Source organism: Schistocerca gregaria, chromosome 8 (assembly GCF_023897955.1).
Source record: "Schistocerca gregaria isolate iqSchGreg1 chromosome 8, iqSchGreg1.2, whole genome shotgun sequence".
Taxonomy (NCBI): Eukaryota; Metazoa; Arthropoda; class Insecta; order Orthoptera; family Acrididae; genus Schistocerca; species Schistocerca gregaria.
Genome location: NC_064927.1, coordinates 440,307,434 through 440,329,653, shown reverse-complemented (window position 1 = coordinate 440,329,653; position 22,220 = coordinate 440,307,434). Strand labels below are relative to the sequence as shown.

The 22,220-nt window shown below is 44.7% G+C and overlaps 1 protein-coding gene across 5 annotated transcripts in view; it reads left to right on the top strand.

Annotated features, from left to right (window-relative positions):
* Nucleotides 1-1,583: 1,583 nt before the first annotated feature.
* Nucleotides 1,584-22,220, top strand: part of LOC126284054 (homeobox protein cut) — a 422,426-nt gene continuing 401,789 nt past the window's right edge. For all 5 annotated transcript variants that reach the window (XM_049982639.1, XM_049982638.1, XM_049982634.1 and 2 more), the window contains exon 1: nt 1,584-4,632. In XM_049982639.1, the coding sequence (XP_049838596.1) occupies nt 4,552-4,632 (81 nt within the window). In that variant the 5' untranslated portion in view covers nt 1,584-4,551. The remainder of the gene's footprint in view (nt 4,633-22,220) is intronic.

Genomic DNA, 22,220 nt, shown 5'->3' with positions numbered 1-22,220 from the left:
TCAGTAGTAAATTGCGTAAGGATGCCCACAAAAATTGATGGCGCTCGTAACTAAATATCCGTGAATAAATGAGGTCATTACGTTTCCTTTTAAGATCACTGAAGCTCGTTTATTAAATATATGTTACAATTTTATATGTTTGAAATTGAGTGAACCGTTGCGGATGATCTGCAAGTTATTTTATTCTTGAAGAATCAAGTTTGCCAAGATCGCTGGTAATTTTTTTCATTATTGCTTTTTACAACACTGAAAGTCACATAGTGTTGTAAAAACATGTGCATTTAATAGTGTTACAAGATCCAATTATGACAGCGTAGATCTGTCGAAACCCGCAATAGTAGTAGAAATTACTGCTACTGATCTTGGCAAAGTTGATTCTTCAAGAATAACGAATCTTAACAATTGTCATTTCCTATTACAAGTGGAAATATAGACGCCGGAGGTAACCGCTCAGTTGTGCCCAGTTAAATTAATTGTGGACTTAGCGAAAGATTTGCGACTCACACTGAGGTTATCAGGCATCTTATTGCAATCATAGTTTTCCAGATCCTACTTATCTCAAAGAGTAGCAGATGAAAATAAGCGCCTGTAAATGTACAGTTTTCATATGTGAAAACTAGGTTGGGTATAGAATACTTTATAATCAGTCAAGTGAAGGGTGCAGTTGCCATTGGTTATAAAGGACGTTCGGTAACTGTCAGCTGTCATTAGGAAACAGAGGGTTATGAGGAGTCTACATGGGTCGGCTTACGGAGCGGACATTCGAGATCGCGAGGGTGACGTCGACCACGAAGACGCCGACACCGACGCGCCCAAGGCAAAGAAAGCGACGGTGCGCGTGCGCACACGATTGACAAATACAGAGCTACTAAAGCCTCTCCCTCCCCCCTTTTTTTAACCGCCCCTACAGGACTTCCCCTCCAACCCCTTCTGTGTCGTTCCACCTCCACCTCCGCCGTGGCTCCTGCCCTGGCCGCGATCCTCTGACGGAGTAACCGATGTCCCTCGATTCCTTTTCTTCCCTCCCCTTCCCCACATCGCTACGCCCACCCCGCCCTCATCCCCGTTCCCCCTGTCGCAAGAGAGAGAGAGAGAGAGAGAGAGAGAGAGAGAGAGAGAGAGACGGCGGACAGATGAGCGCCTCGCGACCAGTTGCTGCTGCAGCCTACGATGACCCTCTGCCCCCACCACCGGGTCTCGCGACAGATAACGACACCGAACCGACTCGTCGAAGACGTCGCCCTCCCCTCCCCTTTCCGCCCCTCCCAGCCGCTCCATCGGCGCCTCACCGCTCGTCCCTGTGACGCTTCGGAAATCAAAAAGGGTTGCAGCGCTGATGCGGTTGCCGGCACTCACCTGCTGTGGCTACGGCGACGTCGGCGGGTGTCCCGGCGGAGACGGAGGTGGCGTCGGCGCCGGCGGCCGAAGCACTGTGCGAGGCCGGCAGCCGGCGTCGCGACGCCCCTCCAGCAGCACTGCGGCGGCGCGGACCGACGCCTTCCCAAGCTCGCTCTCCTTTTTTTTCGCTCCCTCCGCCGTCTTGGTCTTCTCCTTCCACGTCTCTCCTTATTCTTCCTCTTTTTTTTTCTTTTTTGCCCTCCGTCCCTCGGCGAAAGTCTTGCGGCGCCTCGGACCGCTGACCCCGCAAATCTACCTGCAGGCCGCGCCAGCTGCACGTGGCAAAGGAAAGATTCGCAACGAAATTACCAGACTACCATTCCTGCCACTATGAAAGCTACTCGTAGGCCTACCTCTGACTGCAATGTTCGGTACCATTGAAACGTCACCAGAACGGCCTGCAGAAGTGAACTTTCGGAGAAAAAGTGTACGGCAAAGAACTCTTTCGTCTCATACAACAAGTGTACCAATGAGCAAACTGGCAATAAACTTGACAATGAATGCCGAATGATGTGGGGTCTGGATATAACCATCAGTCCAATATTCCTCAAAGTTTGCTGCATAGAATTTACAAAGAATTTCGGTACTGTAACTAGGGATACTCAACGTCACAAAGTCGTATTTGAAATGCGACAGGCGCTGCATGATATGCTACTTCCAATTTAAACTCAGCGCATGACGATGCGAGGGTATGTAAGGGGGGAACATAACGCGCTTGTCATTCCATTTTCTCAGTTCCCAGACGTTAGCGTCTTCGCCCTCAGAACCTGCAGGATGGAGTGTGTTGTTGCGGCCGTGGCCGGTGGAAAACTAGTAATTTTTTTGTGCGTGAGAGGGCGGCACGCCCGCGTGGCTACCACGCGGCCGCCGAGCGAGGTGAGCTTCGGACAGCGCGACCGCCACCGCCCCCCACTACTGTGCGTCGGCATCCCCGCCCTTGCAGTAGCCGGGCCGCCGTGGTGGGGCCTTATCGCGACGGGCCTGTTTCTCGCGGCGTCCGCGGCGTGGCAGCACCGGCAAGGCGCACCCGTGGCGGGCGTGTCGTTTGGTGCCCCCCCACCACCCGGCCGCCGCTTCCCCCACCGCCGCTCGGTGCGCCTTCCTCGCCCCCCGCGCCCCTATCCCCACCAATCGGCAGCCGCGGCGCCGTGTATCCCCCACCACGCGGCCAGCGTCCCCTACCACGCCGCACCCTAGCGGCAGAGGCGCGCCGCTCGGGCTCTCAGTCCGAGGGAGGGAGAGCTCACGATCGGACGATCCTTCCTCGACGCACGTGCCTCCGCTTTTCACGTCACGTGTCTGCATTACGAGAGACTGTTACGACCAACACTTAACTTTTTTTTCCCCTCGCCTGTCCTCTCCTCGAGTTCGTCTGCCTGGAAAGCCGAGACCACGAGATTCACACCGCTGCCTTCTTCCGGCGTGTGGTTCCGCGGACGTCGACTGTCAACTGAGACAACACGGAGCGAACGTCTCCTGCTCAGTTCTTCCCAGTCGGCGGAGACTTCATCATCCGGACTGGTGTTGTCATGGCAACGACGCGTCCTGCTGCGGATCGTCTCAGTGTACAAACGAGTTTCGGCGCTTCGGACGAACGATCTACGGACATCAGCTGCCAGGAGCGACTGTCGGACGCAGAGTGATTCGGGCGATGCCACCGCCAGCGAACGCACCAGGAGGTGGACACGAGAATCCGTCAGCAGACGTCTGCCCAGTCACCACTTGTGTTGCATGTGCTTCCGAGTGTGCATCTCACGAACATATACCGAGCACCCGCCGTTTTCGTAGTCTAATTTTTGAGGAAACTCTGTGATAGGACCTCTGATTCGTCACAGAGGACGTCCGATAAGTTCCGTTCGGAATACTGTTGTGTGTGTGTTGTTAAAAATCACGATAGTCTATTCGTGTGACGCATTTGCTCTGTTATCCCTAATTCCGGAGAAAGATCTCAAGAAACGCAGCATATCATTAGAGTTAATTGTTTTCATTGATGACTTTTATACAATATTAATTAGTGACCGAATCCTAGTCGGTAGACAGTGTATTTGGATTGTATATTGGCAACAAACTGTTAAGTCTATTTGTTGGAACTGATCTACAAAGCTTTACAAGAAGACTGAATAGTAGAAAGACTGCGAAGAAGTGGCGTGAATTGACAACATTCTGGGAGAAAACTTGTGATAAGGTGTGTGCGTGTGTGTGTGTAATACCAGACGACACCCGTCCTTGGTGATTAGGCCAGGGAGTGAACAAAACACGGCATTTGCTTCCCGCGTATCGCGTGCGAACGAGACTTATTTTCTGACGCTCTGCCTCCTTTTTATTTCGCCCTCAAGTTTTTCGAACGACCATCACGCGATATACGCGCGCTGGCAGATTTGTAACGAAATCTACGACGGCCTAGCCGGAACGAATTCAGAATTTTTGAGCTGGCAGTACTGTGCACCTCTGTTATTGCTTGTGCGCAGATAAGAGAACTAGTGTCACGTCGTGTTAGCGCGAACCTGTTCTGTTGCTTCGCCATATACGTTTTTTCTGTGTGTGCGTGTTTTGGTGGACTGTTTTGAGGAGACACTGAAGAGCACTGCAGTTGTGGTGTATGTGGGACTGTTTGGGAGCTGGATCACCGAACAGAGGAAGCTGGAGAGGAGACGCCGACGGAGAAGTAATATTTTAATGAGTCGGAAACGCTGTCAGAGCGAGATAAGTGATGCGGCGCGCTATATTTACCTCCGAGAGGGGAGACCTCTCCGCGCCGTCGTGTAATCTGTAGCGCCGCAGACGGGCGTTCCTCCCGCGCTGGAGCGCGCCGTCCTGACGGAACCTCTGCGCTCGTCGGCTATCGCGACGTCGTATTCGCCGTTGCGGAACCTGGCGGAGCTGTGCGACTGGCGAAGGCCCCAACCCCCGGCGACAGGCGCGCACCTCCAGCACAGACTCACGGCGGACAAGAATGCGCCACTGCCACCGCCGCCGGCGTTGCCCGCGGAGCGCCCGCTGAGTGCCCCCGGCACGACCTCCTCCGTCGCCACGACCACGACGGCCACCACGGCGGCGGCCACGACCCCGACGTCGCAGCCCTGCCTGCCGCCGGCCACCTGCGCCGCACAAGGAGCCAAAATTTTCGGGACAACGCTCGATGTGACGCCAGCCATGGACATTCAGGCGATGCAGTCTATGGACTGGCTGTTCAAGAAAGAGCGCATCTACTTGCTGGCGCAGTTCTGGCAACAGGTAAGTGACACACCCACTTGCTTCGCTTACAGCGTCGTGTACCGAAAAGTGTTGCCCTCCTCTCGTTCTCCCTCACTTACCCGAGTACTACTACTATTTCTTTCCGCACTCCCACAGAAAAAAATGCGGTGTCTGTTCGTTGTGACGATCACTGTTCACCACTTACCTGGATAGGTGATGTATGACTCCTATGCGCTAAAAATAATTTTCTTCCGTAAACCACAATAGTATCGAGACGAGAACGTGAATGACAAAAACCCCGTATTCCATTATCATAACTCTTTGACGAACATTTCATAAAAAATTACGTGACACTCAAAGTTTTATAAGTATATATTAAAAATACCCCAGTACAACATGAAAGGTTTTATTAAAGGTATTTGAGAATTATCTTTTGCGCTGCAGTGTGGACGTAAAAAATGTGCCTCGCGCAATTTCTTTACCCCACAAAGAGGAGAAATAGACGGCTACTACAGCATTGTTACTATCGACAATCGTCTTTGTGCGATGACGGCGATTTTTGGCTTGACGTTGAAACAATAACCTTTGTAGCTAACTACAGATGTAGCTGCCTCACACGATTTTTTTATCCCACAAAGAGGAGAAATAGACGGCTACTACAGATTGTTACTATCGACAATCGCCTTTGTGCAGTGACTGCGATTTTTGGCTTGACGCTGAAACGCTAACTACCGCAACACTAGAACTTCAAGCGTGTGACGGTGAATGACATTATTCTACACTGTCAGTAATTATTCGCGAGCGTCGAATTAAGCAGATCGGTTTATAATTGTTATTGTACTGTTCGATGTGTCTGCGTACTGAAACAGACAAAACGTGTCCAAAACCAGTCTCTTCACTAAGTAAAACCAGTACTCAAGATTTTGCAGTTGTTTCAGAATTTGTTCATTAGTGAAAGCGGCAATGTCAAAATCTGATACTTTCTAAACGGTGCAGGAACTGACAGTTGATAAAGAGCCAACAGATACTCTGGAACCTTAAATCCATTTTGTGAAACCGAACTAGTGAAACTATTAATTTTTGCCTAAGTAGCCATGCGACGGTTACTTTTTCGCACTTGACGAAATACGTGGAATATTGCTGGACGCAATAAACGAGTATCTTTGCAGTGGTTCTGACACTTGTGTAATTTTGCGGAACTATTTCCCTTCGAGTCAGGCAGTAAAAAGCGTACGTGGACTGCTACTAGTGCGTGACGCACTCCAGTGTTCAAGGAATTTTCGTCTGTCACATGCTTGTCAACCGTTCAATATGGAAGTGACTTCGGAATCCCTGTTCTCTCGCGAGCCAAAAAAAGCGTAAATTTTACTCTCCTGATGGGATTTGCTATATATCCTCATCTTGGAGCATTATTAGCTTTTCTCCCTGTTAAGTCTTCACTATAAGCGGAACATCACTCGAAGTACGTGCCAACTGACGCAGTAAAAAAAAATATTTCGCAGGGTGTGTAGCAAAATGTTATTCCCACAAAAAAAAAAAACATTCTGTCTCGTACCATCCATCAGATGTTACGTGTTACAGTTATTCCAGCGTGTTAGTTTGAGTTTTGCTGGCAGAACTTATGACAGTTTTAACGGCGACGGAATTATCACCAAGTGTCAGGCCTCTACGATCGCCTTCCTCAGCGTTCCGCATGTTTCTCGATTTTTTTTTTCTTTGCTGTTGTATCAGAACACTGAGGCCGATAGCGTCACCAGTTTTATCGGCAACAGCCGGCACGAGGTGCCGCAGAACGAACCGGTTCTGGCCCGAACAGACCTCCGTCGAACACGCGTTAAGATCTCGCCGTTGCGGCGCCCGTGTTAAGTCGCCGCTTACAAGCGATCTCTGTTTTGTACCGTCGGCCCACTTTTCCTCCGTAGCTCTTTCTCAGGTGACAGCTTCGTCGAACCGTTGTTTCTTCGGAAAGAACGTGTCGCGCCATGAGACGCCGTTCTCCCTAGTAGTTAGGTGTGGCATCCCGCTGGTGTACAATTATAGCTACAAGAGCGATGCTTCTGGCCACTCCACAACGACCAGTCATTTTTCTAAGAAATGCTGTTAGCGAAAATAGCGGTCGCACGGTGCAGTATACGCGGTAGGAGCTAGAAGCGGTTTCCTTCTTGTTTGACGTGAACTGAGTTTCACAGGCGTTTCTTTCTCTGAAGCGAGACTCGACATTATATCTATTTAAGCGCTAGACTCTGGAAGCTCGACCAAGGCCAATAATTTTTTGGTAAAAATTATTCGATCTTTGATTAAAACTCAAGTTCACGAGTCTTCTGCTATAACAGGTCTGAGAAAAATTTACTAAAAAAAACAAAAAGCATTTTTGAGTGGCCTGTGGCTAGGCTTAAACTAAAATATTCGCATATCTACAGTAGCATTAACCGAAGTGACAAATTTCTCTTCTAGGTCGTGTTTTGAGGCTATTTTTTAATGACACTTCGGTAACTCGTTTGTTGTGTGAGAATATTATTTCAGCAAGACCACCAGTGGGAACACATATTTCGAACGAAAAATAAAAAAAATAGCTAAGAACACAATGCCTCTGAAGAATCATGAAGTGATAGAAAATTTATTTTTATCTTAGAACACAGCCAGTCGCGTCGTGACGGAAAGACGTTCTTTTCACAGATAACAACAATGTATTTGTTTAGGACAACTGTTGTAGTTTTAGCACCATTTTTAATACTTGCAATGGTTTTCCCACAGATCACGAGACCACAAAATTTGCATTAGTTTACCTGTGACATTGCGGGACATAATAATACGTAAAAGATGTTATTTTCCGTGACAACCGTTCTATTGCCGTTTATTTGCATTTTTTTCCCATCAGAGTTGAACGATTTCACGACAAATGTAGTGTTGTATTTCTCTGAATTACGTCGACATTTGAGATGAGTCGCTTCCAATTTTGTCAATACAGTTAGCAGCATTTTAGCTCCCAGTTAATTATTTGTTCACTTCTTTTGCATAGAACTGGTATGTTACCTGCATATCGTTTTTAGTGGATAGACATATTCCATTCTGTAAAATTTATGTTACAAATTGAAATGACATATAGACTTTTCTCGTCTCTTTGACATTTTTATTTGCAGTCTGTAACGGAATTCGTGTTTTACTTCGTATCTAATGGTCGTCTACTTAACAAAACGTAAAATACTGAAGTTTTGGTAATAAGCCAGTTTCTAAAAACTATTTAGGCGTGCGAGGAAAGATGTTTGCTATTATTGCTTATCCCACTATCCGAGAGCATTGACATTTCCATAATTTCTCTCTATAAAATATTGGTGTTTCGTTATTTCGTTGTACGTCAGTATCTAAATTTGGTAAGACCGCTTGTGATGTGTGTATTATTTCATGTTGCTACGTAGTACAACGCACATTCTTGCGCATGTTTAATTAGTCATCTTAGCTTTTATGTGACTTAGTAAGACAGTGATTACAAATCTATTATTTTTTTACATAAATTTTTCATATTTCATTATTTACCTTATGCATCCTTCTCAAAGCGATTGAATATGTCGAGCATTGATGCGATTTTTGTTACAATCAGCTTGCGGATTTTTAATTATCGTTCGTGAGTAAACACGGAGGAAACGTTTAGGTCATTTTACGCGTTAGTGGCGGTAAACATTTTAAAAATATTTTCCCTAGAAAAGTTTTACTTTGTTTCACTTTTTTTTTTAATTGCGGAGGTTAGCTTACTTGCGTGCGTTGTTACGAGTAGATGTCTTTTAGGGCGATTGTGTGTTGAAGCAATCACACCCAAGGATAGAGCTGACAAATCTCTCTTCCTTTCTTTCTTCGTTCTGCCTACTTAAGGAACATTTGTTAGCTTATCCTCTCGATTTTTGCCAGTCTAATTTTCTAGCTACCCCGTTAATCTGTGCTTCGCTACTAGTCTACACGATTTCTTTTGTGATGTTCACGCGTTGTAAATATTTATTGCAATATTTCTCTCGAGAAAAATATGAGTGTGGCACTATTGTCTCCAGTACTTTAGACGAATCTTAGCTAGTTGGCGGAAGCCGTATGGCGATGTGGAGGCTCGGCAGCGGGTGCGAGAGCGGCCCCTGGGGGCGGACAGGCGCCCCCGCCGTCTGCGGTGGCGGTTTCGGCGGGGCGGGCGTCGGCGTCGCTCAGCGGCGCGCCTCTGTTTGTTGAGCTAGCGGCGGCCGCTGTCAGCACCGCGGGCCAATGTATCGCCCTCCTCCTCCTCCTGCAAACGCTTCCCAATTCGTACTTCACACTCGGCTTTCGGTCGCCCTTCTGTTTTTCTACAGCGTGAAGCTTCCGTCTTAATGCCACCAATAACACCTACGGCAGCAAAAAAGAATAAGTGATACCGGCAGGAGCATACTGTTCCTCAAAGGTTAATCTAAACTACCCATAGAATGCGTTTAGCTGATTGCTGAGATTTTTCCCAGAGTGATCGACAGCGTTCAATAATGTACAAGTAACAGTTTCGCAGTGCTCTATCATTACGAATTGTACAGATATACCATGCGCCGTCTTCGAACACGAAGATTATACGTGCAGTATACTTGTAAAATTAGAGTAGCGGATATTCTTCCTGGTGCCTAGCTGAATAGGCTCTCTCATATCTATTTCTCCCGACGGGAACAATTTCTTCAGTCGTCGGAATGTGCTGTAGAAATAAATATTCATTAATACAGCTGCGTTACTCAAATCAACTGTAGACAATTTTCACACCCAGTTTTCATAGTCTGTACTAATGCAAAATCAAAATTCGAGTTGTAAAGCACAACAATATTACGTACGATATCTCACTGTCGCACAGTAGTATTAAGCCTTTCGAAGTGAAAAAATAACGTCATAAGAATTCAAAGAAGTGCGTGAATTTACAGGACGTTAGCTGTAATTCGGAAGTATACATCGGGAGTCCAAAATTGTCTAAGAAAACAAAGTAAACGACGGATCCGTGTTAGAAGAGAAGAAGAGATTGAGCAACCAACTGTCAGATTTACGAAGCGATAATCATGCCGATTGCTATTTACAGCGCTATGAAAATTTGTATATAGCGATTAGTACTCTTCTTAGGAAACCAGATCGACATTTTTTTCAATCCAGTGGCGACATACTATCATATACCAAGTATTTTCAGTCCAGTGGCGGCATACTATCATATACCAAGTAATCAGCTTTCTGCTCATCCAGCGACTAACCTTTATTCGGGTTTGTTTTCAACTGAACAGCGAAGCCAAAATAATCGGTAGTGTTAATAACGACTGGATGCAGTTGTCTGCTTCTTCTGTCATGGCCATTTTTTCGTTAGTTCCATTTGCTGTTTACAAGATGGCCAATCTCATCACTAAAAGTACTCGATGATGAAAACAATCTAGAAACGAAAACCTTTCCCAAAGAAATATGCTTTGGATAGCAAAACATACCTACACAGCCCAGAATGCGGTAGAGCAGTAAGGAAAGAATTACTACAAGTAAAGTTTGCACCTCGGAAAATATCATAAAACAAAGCAACAGAAACGTAGTGATACTGAAAACTGTTGGGTGATGGAATATAGAAGGAGTTATCACAAGTAGTAACAAGCACAAATGAGAGGGAAAATCAGTGTAGGGGCCCGTCACCTATGAATCAGGACCGATGCGAGTTTGAAATTTAAACCGCTGAAACCTCACTTCTGACAACAAGGTATCTTTACGAAGAAACTCGTTGTGTTAGATATGTCATCCTCTGCAGCTGTCGTGTATAGTTTTCTTATTATAAATGAAAAATACCCTTCACGGAGACTCCAACAATGAGACATTTTCGAACACCAAATTACGTTCAGATTTTTTTTTAAAAATTTTCTTCCGAACTATCTGCGGTGATCCCGTCGTTGTGGTTGTTAAAGAACCTACACAATTTTTCTGTAACCACTTTCCTTACAGAGACCACTGTAACAAATAAAATTTATGATATATACTAAAAAATAAAACACTTTAATAATTACAACTAAATTGTGCATTCTCTTTCCACAAATCTGATTTGTTTTTCGAAAATTATTTTTATATCATCATTTTTTGAGAAGTCATGGCATTTCTAAATTATCTAACAATACTATTCAGCCCCCAACCCTCGTACAGATTTGTTCTTTGCTCCGTAGAAAGTAGGCCTACCTGAAGAAATATTCCTCTACTTTCACATCGCTGCGTGAGCCTTTCTTTGTAAATCATGTGAAAGCCTGTGCGAATTGTTCCAGTATTATATGCAGACAGTCGTATAGAAAACGCCGCAGTTGCAACCCGTAAGAAGGGTATTAAGGCTATAAGACCATCTTCAACAGAATCCATTTTTATGGCTGCTTATTGATATAGTAATTAGCAGAAATGAAAGAGTGTGATACCAAAGGTCACATTTCAATAACTTAATTTAATTCAGAGCCACATTACTTAGAAAGAGCATTATTAATTGTTACTTGAGGTATAAATCTGGTTTAAAAACGCATCCATATATGATTTGATGAAGAGACAAATGTGGTACGCGTTTTCAAAATTTATTCGTAGTCTGAAGTCACTTTTTGTTCACATTTAGAGTGGAGGTTGCTAGAGCATTTACGAGTGTTTAGCACGTCCATTTGTTGGTTATCGTTCTGTCAGCTTCAGATATCTGCTGTGGTGCTTCAGTTATTTCACTTATATTCCCTCTTTCAAAGAGTCCTGTAAAACAAGACAGACTTGCTTCTTTTAAATTGTGTCTGGTTGTATGTGTCTGTTGATCCATCATGGATACGGGACAGCGGCCTGTCAATATTTAGCAAATAAAAATCACCAAGCAGCTTAAGGTTTTCAGAAGTTTCGGCGCCTCATTAATGCCATCTTCAGTTCAGGCCGATATTCATATAGAGTGCACAGTGAGTGCATAGGGTCACATGGAATGCATAGGGATCTGAAGATGGCCTTGATGAGACTGTAACAGGTCGACCAAATAAAATAACCTCTGAAAACATATGGCTCTTTAATGATTGTTCTTTGGTAAATAAGCTTTCTTATACATTAGTCTAAAATTTTTACGACTTATCAATCCTAATTCCGTTGCTCTCTTAACTTTACATGGACACTACAAGAAATCCAGAAACATATTACCCTTTTTAACCCAGTATGCGTCCACAATTTATTTCCAAAACTCTATATAAAATTACCCCTTCCCCGTTTCCGTCGAATTATCGTCCAGTTGCATCGGAACATATCCAACACTTTTGAAAAAGCCTAATGCTAGAACAATGCTTATTCCTGCTATGAATTGTTACGGTTATATAACGCATATGTGTAACATAAATATTGTTCGCAATTTGTGAAGTGTGCGAATCCCGGCGGAGTAATTATAGTGAAAATTCGTATCGGATGGATACGGTTTTCAACATGGTGATATCGACCGGTCGAATGACAAATTTACTAGCTGTGGTGAGAGATGCTCCATGAAATATATTGTCGTTGGTGATTAGCACTATTTCATTCTCTTTACCGTGTAACCAGCCGTTTCAGCAGCTCTGACAAAACTTTGTGTCGCCAGGGGACGAAGCGTCGTTTCCGTCTCGTCTTATTTCTGGTCGCGACACAGATCGAATTGCGCTTCTCACAGCGGGCCGGCTCCGCGGCCGTTTGATCTCTGAACACGTGCCAATAAATTTCGGACGCGTCCGTTACTCATTTTAACCCCCGTCCGCCCCTCGCCCCTCCCAATTTATTTCCAAACCGCGGGCGGAATAGCTGCCGCTTAGGCGCCGTACGTTTGATCTCGGCGCGAGCACACGCATCGCTTCGCTTTGCCCGTAATTAATCACCTCCTTCCCGTGGCTCCCCGTTTCCTTTTTCCCCTTTCTTTTTAATCGAATACTCACTCTGGAGACCAATGACGTTTGAAAATAATCTATTCAAAAAAATCTGCTCGACTTTGCGAATGAAATTTCACCTTCGTTCAAACGCAGAATGTTTTCCTTGGCGCCCTTTGGGAGCGGCCCCAGTGTGCGCGCGCCTCCGCCTTTCGCAGGTTTTCCGTCGCGATTTCCTTTCGTTTGCTTGTGTGACTTACTGCGGTAATTAAGAAGGGCAAAGAGCGATCCACTTATTGGGGGTTTAGCGATTTCCCCAGCCTATAGCTTGTTTTGCACCTGAACGATCTAAAACGCTTTCGCTTATTCTTTCCGTGTTAGGGCTTTCGCCTAAAACAAGCAAAACAACCTTTGAGAATATTCCCTGACACCTGATACCCTTACCCAAATACGAATTATTTTTCAGATACAAGAGCTTCCAAGAGTAAAACGTGAAGGACAAATTATTAACTTTCCCCATCTTCAGGAGTTTGTCTCAGAGGGTTTCAGTCATATTTTTCTTTTCTTAAGCTGGGTACAAGTAATGAATGCCGACTTTAATAATTATGCTGTGGCAAAAACTAATAACTACTTTCGACAAGACTTATCTTCAGTGGCCTTTGGCTTTATTTCTTAAAAGTAATTACGACAATAATTTTGTTTTTGTTGGCAAATACTTGTGTACTATGATTGCTTTCTGCTACAACCTGACACCTAGGCCGTTAATTTTCTTGTTGGTGAATGTTATCCAAAACGAATCCACACGCTGGATTGATAACTGTGGATTCGGTTCTCTGGCAAAATTGGTTGAAGTTTTCCCACACCTGGGTACGCATAGAGATACGACAGAAGGCTGCACGGCTTTCCCTCCTACAGGGGGTGGACGAAAACACCGAAACACCGCGAGAAACGCATGCTTGAGCATAAACGCAGATGCCAGAAAAGCCTGCAGATTGTGCTGTTGCATTTGACCACGAACGGCGCCTATGCAACTGTCAGTCGTCGTCAGACCCGTTTTCTGTGTAGTTGTGAGTGCATTATGTCGTAGCTCAGTACATTCGAACATGAGCAAATTGTTGATTATCTTATGGTGGGTGCTTCTTAACAATGTAGCCAAGGTGCTCAAAAGACATCAAATTGAAGATTTGTATCGCATACAGCGAAATCGAGAAAACATCATCCGCCAAATCACAACGCGGACGAAAGTGTGTGCTGAGTGATCGAGACAAACGATCATTGCAGAGGATTGTGACGCAAAATAAGAGGACGGCAGCTGCAAAGACCACTGCAGAACTGAATGTTGCGAACGGTGTCAGTACCAAAACAACCGCTACGGTCACAGGTTCGAATCGTGCCTCGGGCGTGGATGTGTCTGATGTCCTTAGGTTAGTTAGATTTAATTAGTTCTAAGTTCTAGGGGACTGATGACCTCAGAAGTTAAGTCGCATAGTGCTCAGAGCCAGAGAGGAGCTCCATATACAGGTGACAGCAGACCGAGATGGAATTTCGAAACCACTCATCAGTGATTCAAATGCCCGTAACAGGTAAACCTGGACCTTGAAGCAATGGAAGAATGTCATGTGGTCGAATGACACTTGTTTCAAAGTGATTCCAACTTCCGGTCGAGTTCACGTCCCAAGAGCGAGACATGGCTGTGTTTTGGTGATTATTTGGTACGCCATATCCAGGTATTCCATGGGCCCTCGGTTACTCTGCAAGATCGCATTAGTGCCAAAGATTACGTGATCACTTTGGCTGATCAGGCCATCCGCTGGCACAGTGTTTGGTCCCAGTGGTGATGCTGTGTTCCAAGACGCTAGGGTCCCTGATCACTCGGATCTCATCGTCTAGGACTGGCTTTGTGAGAGCAAAGATGAATTGTTGCATCTCTCCTGGCCACCACAGTCTTTAGATCTCAGGACTATTGAGGCTTTATCGTCCACATTAGAGAGAAAGGTGCATGATCGCTATCCAACTCCATCATCGTTACCTGGATTTATCAGTTTTTTTTAGGAATAATGATTGGGTGAAAGAGCTTCACGTGTGTGCAGCAGTGGTATGACAACCGTAGTTTCATTGAACGCTACAATCCACACAGGTACAGACTAATAAACTAAGTTTAGAGTATGTTGTTAGAAGTTCCTGATAAAACTCGGTGTCATGTTAAAACTGGCTACGTAAGTCGGTTGTAAGGTCGGAGGAAGGTAATGACATACCGCCTACAGCAGGACCATGCCTAGTAAAGCACCGTAGTGTTGAAATCTACCTTCAAACGTACGACAGCTGTACGTATTAGAGGACAATAACTTTGAGATCATAGAGTACTCACAGGAAAATGTCAACAGAAGACCACTAACCTTACAAGCGGTTTATTTGTAAGGTGATCAATCTAAGAATCGTCGGAACAGGCTGAAAACTACGGTGTAAGAGAATGAAGTGTGCACCATACACTAATGACGGATTTGAATATACAAGATATGTCGAGAAACGAGACTATTAGCAGGAGAGCAAAAATTCTGTTGGTTAAAAAAATGTGTAAATTTATATTTGTTTGTTGGCGGAAGCATAATTTCATATTAAACGCTGTCTATATCAGGTTGTAGGCGTTATTCTCTCTCTCTCTCTTTTTAATTGTCTCTAGATTTTTACCAGTAGCCTGAGATGCACTGTCAATGTGTGCTCTTCGCAGCTCTCAGAAGAACCCTGTCGTTTATATGACTTTATTCTCCGTTTACAAATTTTTTGGCAACTGCCACTTGGCACGTAGCCGCGAAAACAGCGGGCAACAAAGGTATCTCGACTGAATGGCGCTCTTATTCTGTACGCACCGCTGGAAGCTCGTCCTTAGGGAAGCAGTCTCTGTGGGATACACTACGCGAAGGACCTGCGCGCGCATCTTCTGTTATTTCGGGGCGAGTGGGACCTGGTCGTAGCGACACCGCAGACAGCCTTTGATCTCCTGGCTAGCGCCAACAAACCTAAGCCGCCAGTTTCCCGACAGCTGTCCGCGGATTTCTCCTAGTCAAAGTTCGACTGGCCCCGACAGCGTGTGAGGTTCCTCCCTCCTTCTGCCGTGCCCTGCTTGTGCAAATATTTCTGTTTCGCTACACAAGTATTTCAGAACTGGCAGTATTGGCGGGATATCGGAGAACGAAATGAGCGGACAAAGAATTACACGAAATTCCTTACCCTCAGCTTCTTTCCCCGGGTCAGGTTAACTTCGTTAACTCTTGTTATACTAGGATGAAGTACATAGTACGTGGTAGCCCAGGTACCTGGTTCGAGAATAGTTGCTTACCTAGATCATAATTCTTGAAGAAAACCTGCTTTTGGCAATTCTCCTACCTGTAGAAAAATTCAGAATACCCTCTTTTTTTCACTCGTTACGTTGTTTATAATGTTAAACTTGCATGTTACAATGGACAGGGTTGTAATCTTCTGCAATGACATCCGTTAAGTGACCAAAGGTTGCTCTCTCCAGTTTCGTTCTAGCTTCTTTCGCTAATTAATTAGAAATCCTTCTACGGTCGTATCCCGGACACAGTGGTCGTGCTAGGTCTAATTCTGTTGGTGCCAAACGGGACCAAAATGAGTCGCCCTCGTGCTTAGCGAATGGGTGCTGCATAAGATCCAAGTCGGCCTTCGCCGCGTTATCGATGTCGTGCCGGTCGTTACAAACCGATTTTCATTGCAGCCGCCATCCAAGGACTATCTCGACGGGTGCGGCAATTTGTATTTTTCAACATTTGACACGAGTGCAAATAGAAAGGGATATAAAATATCTTAGACACATTATTCGGTTTCTCCGACGCCGAACACGCCCATTTATTACTATCTCCTGGCTTGTGTTTGTTTTCTTGTCTCCTTTCGAATTACTTCTTCATTTTTCCAGTTGTTTCTCTCACGGTCGTTTTACTTCTTCCAGGTGTCTCCAACTCACGCTATTACATATTTTTCTGTGTGCGACAAGAGAAATCTTTTTCTTACTCGCAGATTCTCTTGACATTTTCTCCAACACGGAACTGTATTGCCGAGACATTTGAAAATATCAGAGTCATGCCACAGGCCACAAAATACGCTTAAAAGTAACGTCAGTACTATATTTCTCAAGGACCTTCGACTAATGTATTTCGTGCCTAATATAAAGCAGCAGACAGTTGAAATGGGACGCAGAGAACTATGTATTTTGGTCCAGAAATAAACGAAAGGAAATACTTCGCCATTTCAGTCCCAGAAACTGTTTTCTTGTGGCTAATATTTATTTAAAATCGATTATCTCTCATTTTCCGACATAAAAACATAAAAGAAGACCAATTAAAAACCGGCTGGAGTGACCGAGAGGTTCTAGGCGCTACAGTCTGGAACCGCGTGACCGCTACGGTCGCAGGTTCGAACCCTGCCTCGGGCATGGATGTGTGTGATGTCCTTAGGTTAGTTAGGTTTAAGTAGTTCTAAGTTCTAGGGGACTGATGACCTCAGATGTTGAGTCCCATAGTGCTCTGAGCCATTTGAACCATTTTTGAACCAGAAGAAAAGTTTTATTGATCCATACCGTCACAGTACAGCGCAACACAACTTTAATGTTCGACTGGAAATACCTTCAGAAAAGTTGTTGCATGTCAAAACAGTAACAAACCGGGAACAAAACATTCACACACTGAAAAATCTTACAAGGCAGAGTAACGTACAGCTAGTGCATGTACTGTAAAATACATCTGTATCGTATGGTAATATATTGTTACTGTGAGTGAAAGTTTCACATCTGCACGTACCATACTGCAGTTCTGCATTGGCAGGCAACTGATTTGCAGTTAACCGTTTGAAACATGCAAATGACACGATAAAAAAATAGTTCTTATCCAAAGAAGGACGAAAAATTTCTGCAATGTTCTTTTTCTTAGCTTGCGACAACGTTGATTTTGCCTCCGTGTTCGCCATTTCCTAATCCACAAAATGTCTGTTGGGCTAGACCTAGAGCACTGTTCGACAAATTGAAAGGCTTTATAAAATGCATTTCAAGCATTTATATATGATACTCGAGCCTTAAATTCATTGCCTTCGTTGTCATCATGTTTCTCGTTCTCATCGGTTGTTCGAGTTACAGCATCAATGACTTGGTCTTCAGATAATTCTGCTTTCTTTGTGCAGTCAATATCAGCTGTACTGAAACAGTCATTTACGTCACTGGGCTCAACGTCCGCATCACATGTTTACATTTAGTTGGTGCCATGTTTTAGTTTAACACACTTTAATATGTTAGAAGAACATTGTCAACAGTTTTGATCGAGTTAGAAAAATAGTTCATACTAAAAGTAATGGAACTGTCGCACCTAGCAACTGTCAACTACCTACTGATCCATGTGGCAGACGATAAGCCATCGACAAGCCCAGTCCTGACTGTAGCAGCGGCCTCTGTTGGTAAACAAACACTGCAAATATGATGGGCGGGCTAAGCGGGGAGCTGGACCATCCGAGCCCGGAGGTTCCACTGTAGTCTTATCTTAATCGGAAACGCTAAGAACATCGCGTTGACATTTACCGGTAGTCACTTTTGCTAACAGTACAACATGGCGAGGTTATAGGCAAAGGCTCATGAAGTCAACACAGAGCAGCAACGCCGACGACTCTCACAAGGGAACCTCCCCATCGCACCCCTCTCAGATTTAATTATAAGTTGGCACAGTGGATAGGTCTTGAAAAACTGAACACAGATCAATCGAGAAAACAGGAAGAAGTTGTGTGGGACTATGAAAAAAAAAAAAGCAAAATATACAAACTGAGTTTTCCATGCGCAAGATAGACAACAGCAAGGATAGTGTGAGGTCAGGAGCGCCGTGGTTAAAGTGAGCAGATGCGGAATGAGAGGTCCTTGGTTCAAGTCTTCCCTCGAATGAAAAGTTTATTTTCGCAAAGTTATGATCTGTCCGTTCGTTCATTGGGTCTCTGTTCACTGTAATAAGTTTAGCGTCTGTTTTTTGCGACCGCACCGCAAAACCGTGCGATTAGTAGACGAAAGGACGTGTCTCTCCAATGTGAACCGAGAACATTTGATCGCTGCTCTCCAGTACTAAATTCGTGAACCCTTGATGCCTCAGAACATGTCCTACCAACGGATCCCTTCTTCTAGTCAAGTTGTGCCACAAACTTCTCTTTTCCCCAATTCTATTCAATACCTCCTCATTAGTTATGTGATCTACCCATCTAATCTTCATCATTCTTCTGTAGCACCACATTTCAAAATCTTCTATTCTCTTCTTGTCAAAACTATTTATCGTCCATGTTTCAATTCCATACATGGCTACACTCCATAGAAATACTTTCAGAAATGACTTCCTGACACTTAAATCAATAGTCGATGTTAACAAATTGCTCTTATTCAGAAACGCTTTCCTTGCTATTGCCAGTCTACATTTTATATCCTCTCTACTTCGCCTTTCATCAGTTATTTTGCTCCCCAAATAGCAAAACTCCTTTGCTACTTTAAGTGTCTCATTTCCTACTCTAATTCCTTCAGCATCCACCGAGTTAATTCGATTACATTCCATTATCCTCGTTTTGCTTTTGTTGATATTCATGGACAGATAATAATTGACTGAAAATAATAAATTAAACTTTTCACTCGAGGGAAGAGTTGAACCAAGGACCTCTCGTTCCGCAGCTGTTCACGCTAACCACGGGACCACGGCGATCCTGTGCTGACGTTATCCTTGAAGTTGCCTATCTTGCTCGTGGACTACTCAGTTTGTAGGTTTTGCTTATTTTTTTCATAGCTCCACACAACTTCTTCCTGTTTTCTCGATTGATCTGTGTTCAGTTTTTCAGGGCCAATCCACAGTGCCAACTTATAACTAAATCTGAGGGGGGTGCAATGGGGAGGTTCACTTGTCAGGAGGTGGGAGAGGAGGAGGGGAGAGAGAGAGAGAGAGAGAGAGAGAGAGAGAGAGAGAGAGAGAGAGAGAGAGACCGCCGAACTGCCGGCCGCTGTGGCCGAGCGGTTCTAGGCGCTTCAGTCTGGAACCGCGCGACCGCTACGGTCGCAGGTTCGAATCCTGCCTCGGGCATGGATGTGTGTGATGTCCTTAAGTTAGTTAGGTGTAAGTAGTTCTGAGATTTCGGGGACTAATGACCTCAGATGTTAAGTCCCATAGTGCTCAGAGCCATTTGAGCCATTCGAGACCCCCGAAGAGGGCAACCCACCGCCTGTGGAACCTTCTTCATGTCGCGCACGCAAATGCGAAACTACCGAGTGGGACGCTTTCGGTGAAGCGATGTTTCGGCTGATCGGTATTCGGACAATAATCGTCGCCCTGCCGCACGTATTTTCGGCCCCACTGTGCCGTTTCTGGCTGAGTGTTACCGGCTGTCTTCGACGGCCAGGGCGCCCCTCCTGGAGTGTTGCGTGTGTTTGCGGTCAGTCGCCGGCGAGGCACGCCAACTCGGGCGCCGCCATCGCCACCTCCTCCAGCTGCCGCGGCGCGGCGCCGTATCGACCGGAACAGCGCGAGCGGGCCTGGGCCTGCTAATTCACAGTAAGAACAGTGTTCTTCCTATAATTCACTTACCGATCTGCCTCCCCCGCTCCCCATCCCCCACCCCCGCCGCGCCCCCGCAGCCCCTGCCGGCGGCGCGGCGTGTCGGCCTCGCAGGCGCTCCTGCGCGCCCGCCACCGAAACCTCGCCAGTGGCGCAGCTCCTAGCTAGCATTCTGGTGATGCCGGTAAATACGACGCGCACGGCCGCTGCCGCCTGCTCCGTCGAACAACTGGAGAGGTCTACAGCGGTGAAGGGACCTAAAATAAGGGGCAAATTAATATCGAGCAGCACGACATGGTGGAGTCATTTAAAGCAACATTAGGGGGGCAGGGCGTCAAACGGGTCGATTTCGAGAAGGAGAGTCACCACAGGACATTTTAATTGCACTGTCTATACTTTTGCAAATAAATTCATAAAACTTTATTAGCATGACCAGGAAGGACTCAGGATTCCCACTCATGGCAGTGGAAGTTCAAAAACACGAAAAAATAATATTTTTTAAATGTGACATTTCATGATTTTTTTCACTTACTGTTGGCTGCATTTGTTGCTATAGGTACACTTTTCTTCATAAATAAGAGAGATTCATCGATGAATTTTTCACAGCTTACAAACCATACTTACAGGTGTATGAAACTCTAGAATTTATTTAATCTGTGGAAAAATGAATGCGCTGTTACGTTTTAAACTTCGTACTTAGAGAAAACTCGAATTTTATAGTTAATTATCTCAATTTTTACCACAGTTTTTAACAGATTTGGGACATTCTAGTGTTTCAAACACCTGTAAATATGGTTTGTATGCTGTGCAAAATTCATCGAAGAATCTTTCTTACTTATGAAAAAAGGTATACCTACAGCAGCAAATGCAGCCAATACCAAGTGATAGAATGATAAAATTTCACATGTAAAAAAAAAAAACTGTTTTGTTATGTTTTTGAACTTCCTCTGCTAAGAGTGTGAATCCTAAATCCTTCCTGGTCATGGTAACAAAGTTTTATGAATTTATTGTAAAAGTATAGACTGCTTAAAGTCGGCCCGTTTCATGTCCTACTCCCCCTAAACTTGGACGTGATATTCCTTGTCGTCAAGCCCCAAAATTGCATCTTGCCGGCCACAGTGGTCTCGCGGTTCTAGGCGCGCAGTCCGGAACCGTGCGACTGCTACGGTGGCAGGTTCGAATCCTGCCTCGGGCATGGATGTGTGTGATGTCCTTAGGTTAGTTATGTTTAAGTAGTTCTAAGTTCTAGGGGACTGATGACCACAGCAGTTGAGTCCCATAGTGCTCAGAGCCATTTGAACCATTTTTGCATCTCCATCTTTCGCAGAACTGGAAAAAAACTTTTGTTTTTACTCTTTCCGTTCCACCTACCTAAAAAGACGAAACCCTGGTCCGATGTAAGAGATTGCCCGATGGCCCTAATCAGATCAGGTTACATAAAAAAATAAAATTTCCACCATTAAAGACAATGGAGAAAAGAACAGCAATCAATGGCGAAATCCATCGTTTTATTACAGCAGATCAAGATTTCAATTATTACTTAGTTATCTTCAGTCAACTGTTGCAAAATCATCTTCAGTGCAAATAACAACAAGTGACAGTAGCCCAATATTGGTAGCCGTATAGCATAAGGAGTCTAATATAAACTCGACTTACGTTACATTGCTTTACGCTCTACGGCTACAGTGTTGAGTATTACGTGACACTTTTGACTAACGTTACCTCCTTTTATATGCACCGACGATGACTATGTAATAGTTGAAACCTTGATCTTCTGTAATAAAACAACGGTTTTCGCGATCGATTGCTGTTCTGTCCTCCATTGTCTACATTCAAAGATCAGTGCGCACAATGAGATCATACGAAGTCTGATTTCACCATTACAAGTTTAGAAGAGCACATATTACTCTATCTTACATGTAATTGTGCAAAACCCTATTTTCTTACATCTAGGCTTATTCAGAACAAGGAAATGCAAGAAAATATTACTAGTGCAGTCGTTCGTCCGTTTAAAACAAGTCTCTCATTACATGTGATTTTCTTCTGTTCCCAGCTCTGCCTTCAAGGCTCAAATTGACACTTAAACATTCTCAGAAGTTGACATTTTTTTCACTCTTAGGTAATTTTAGGTAACTAAATTGACATTACCACCAAACAAGCATCATCATTAGGAATTTGCAGATATTTACAGCTTTATGTGTGCTTTGCAGCATATACTAAT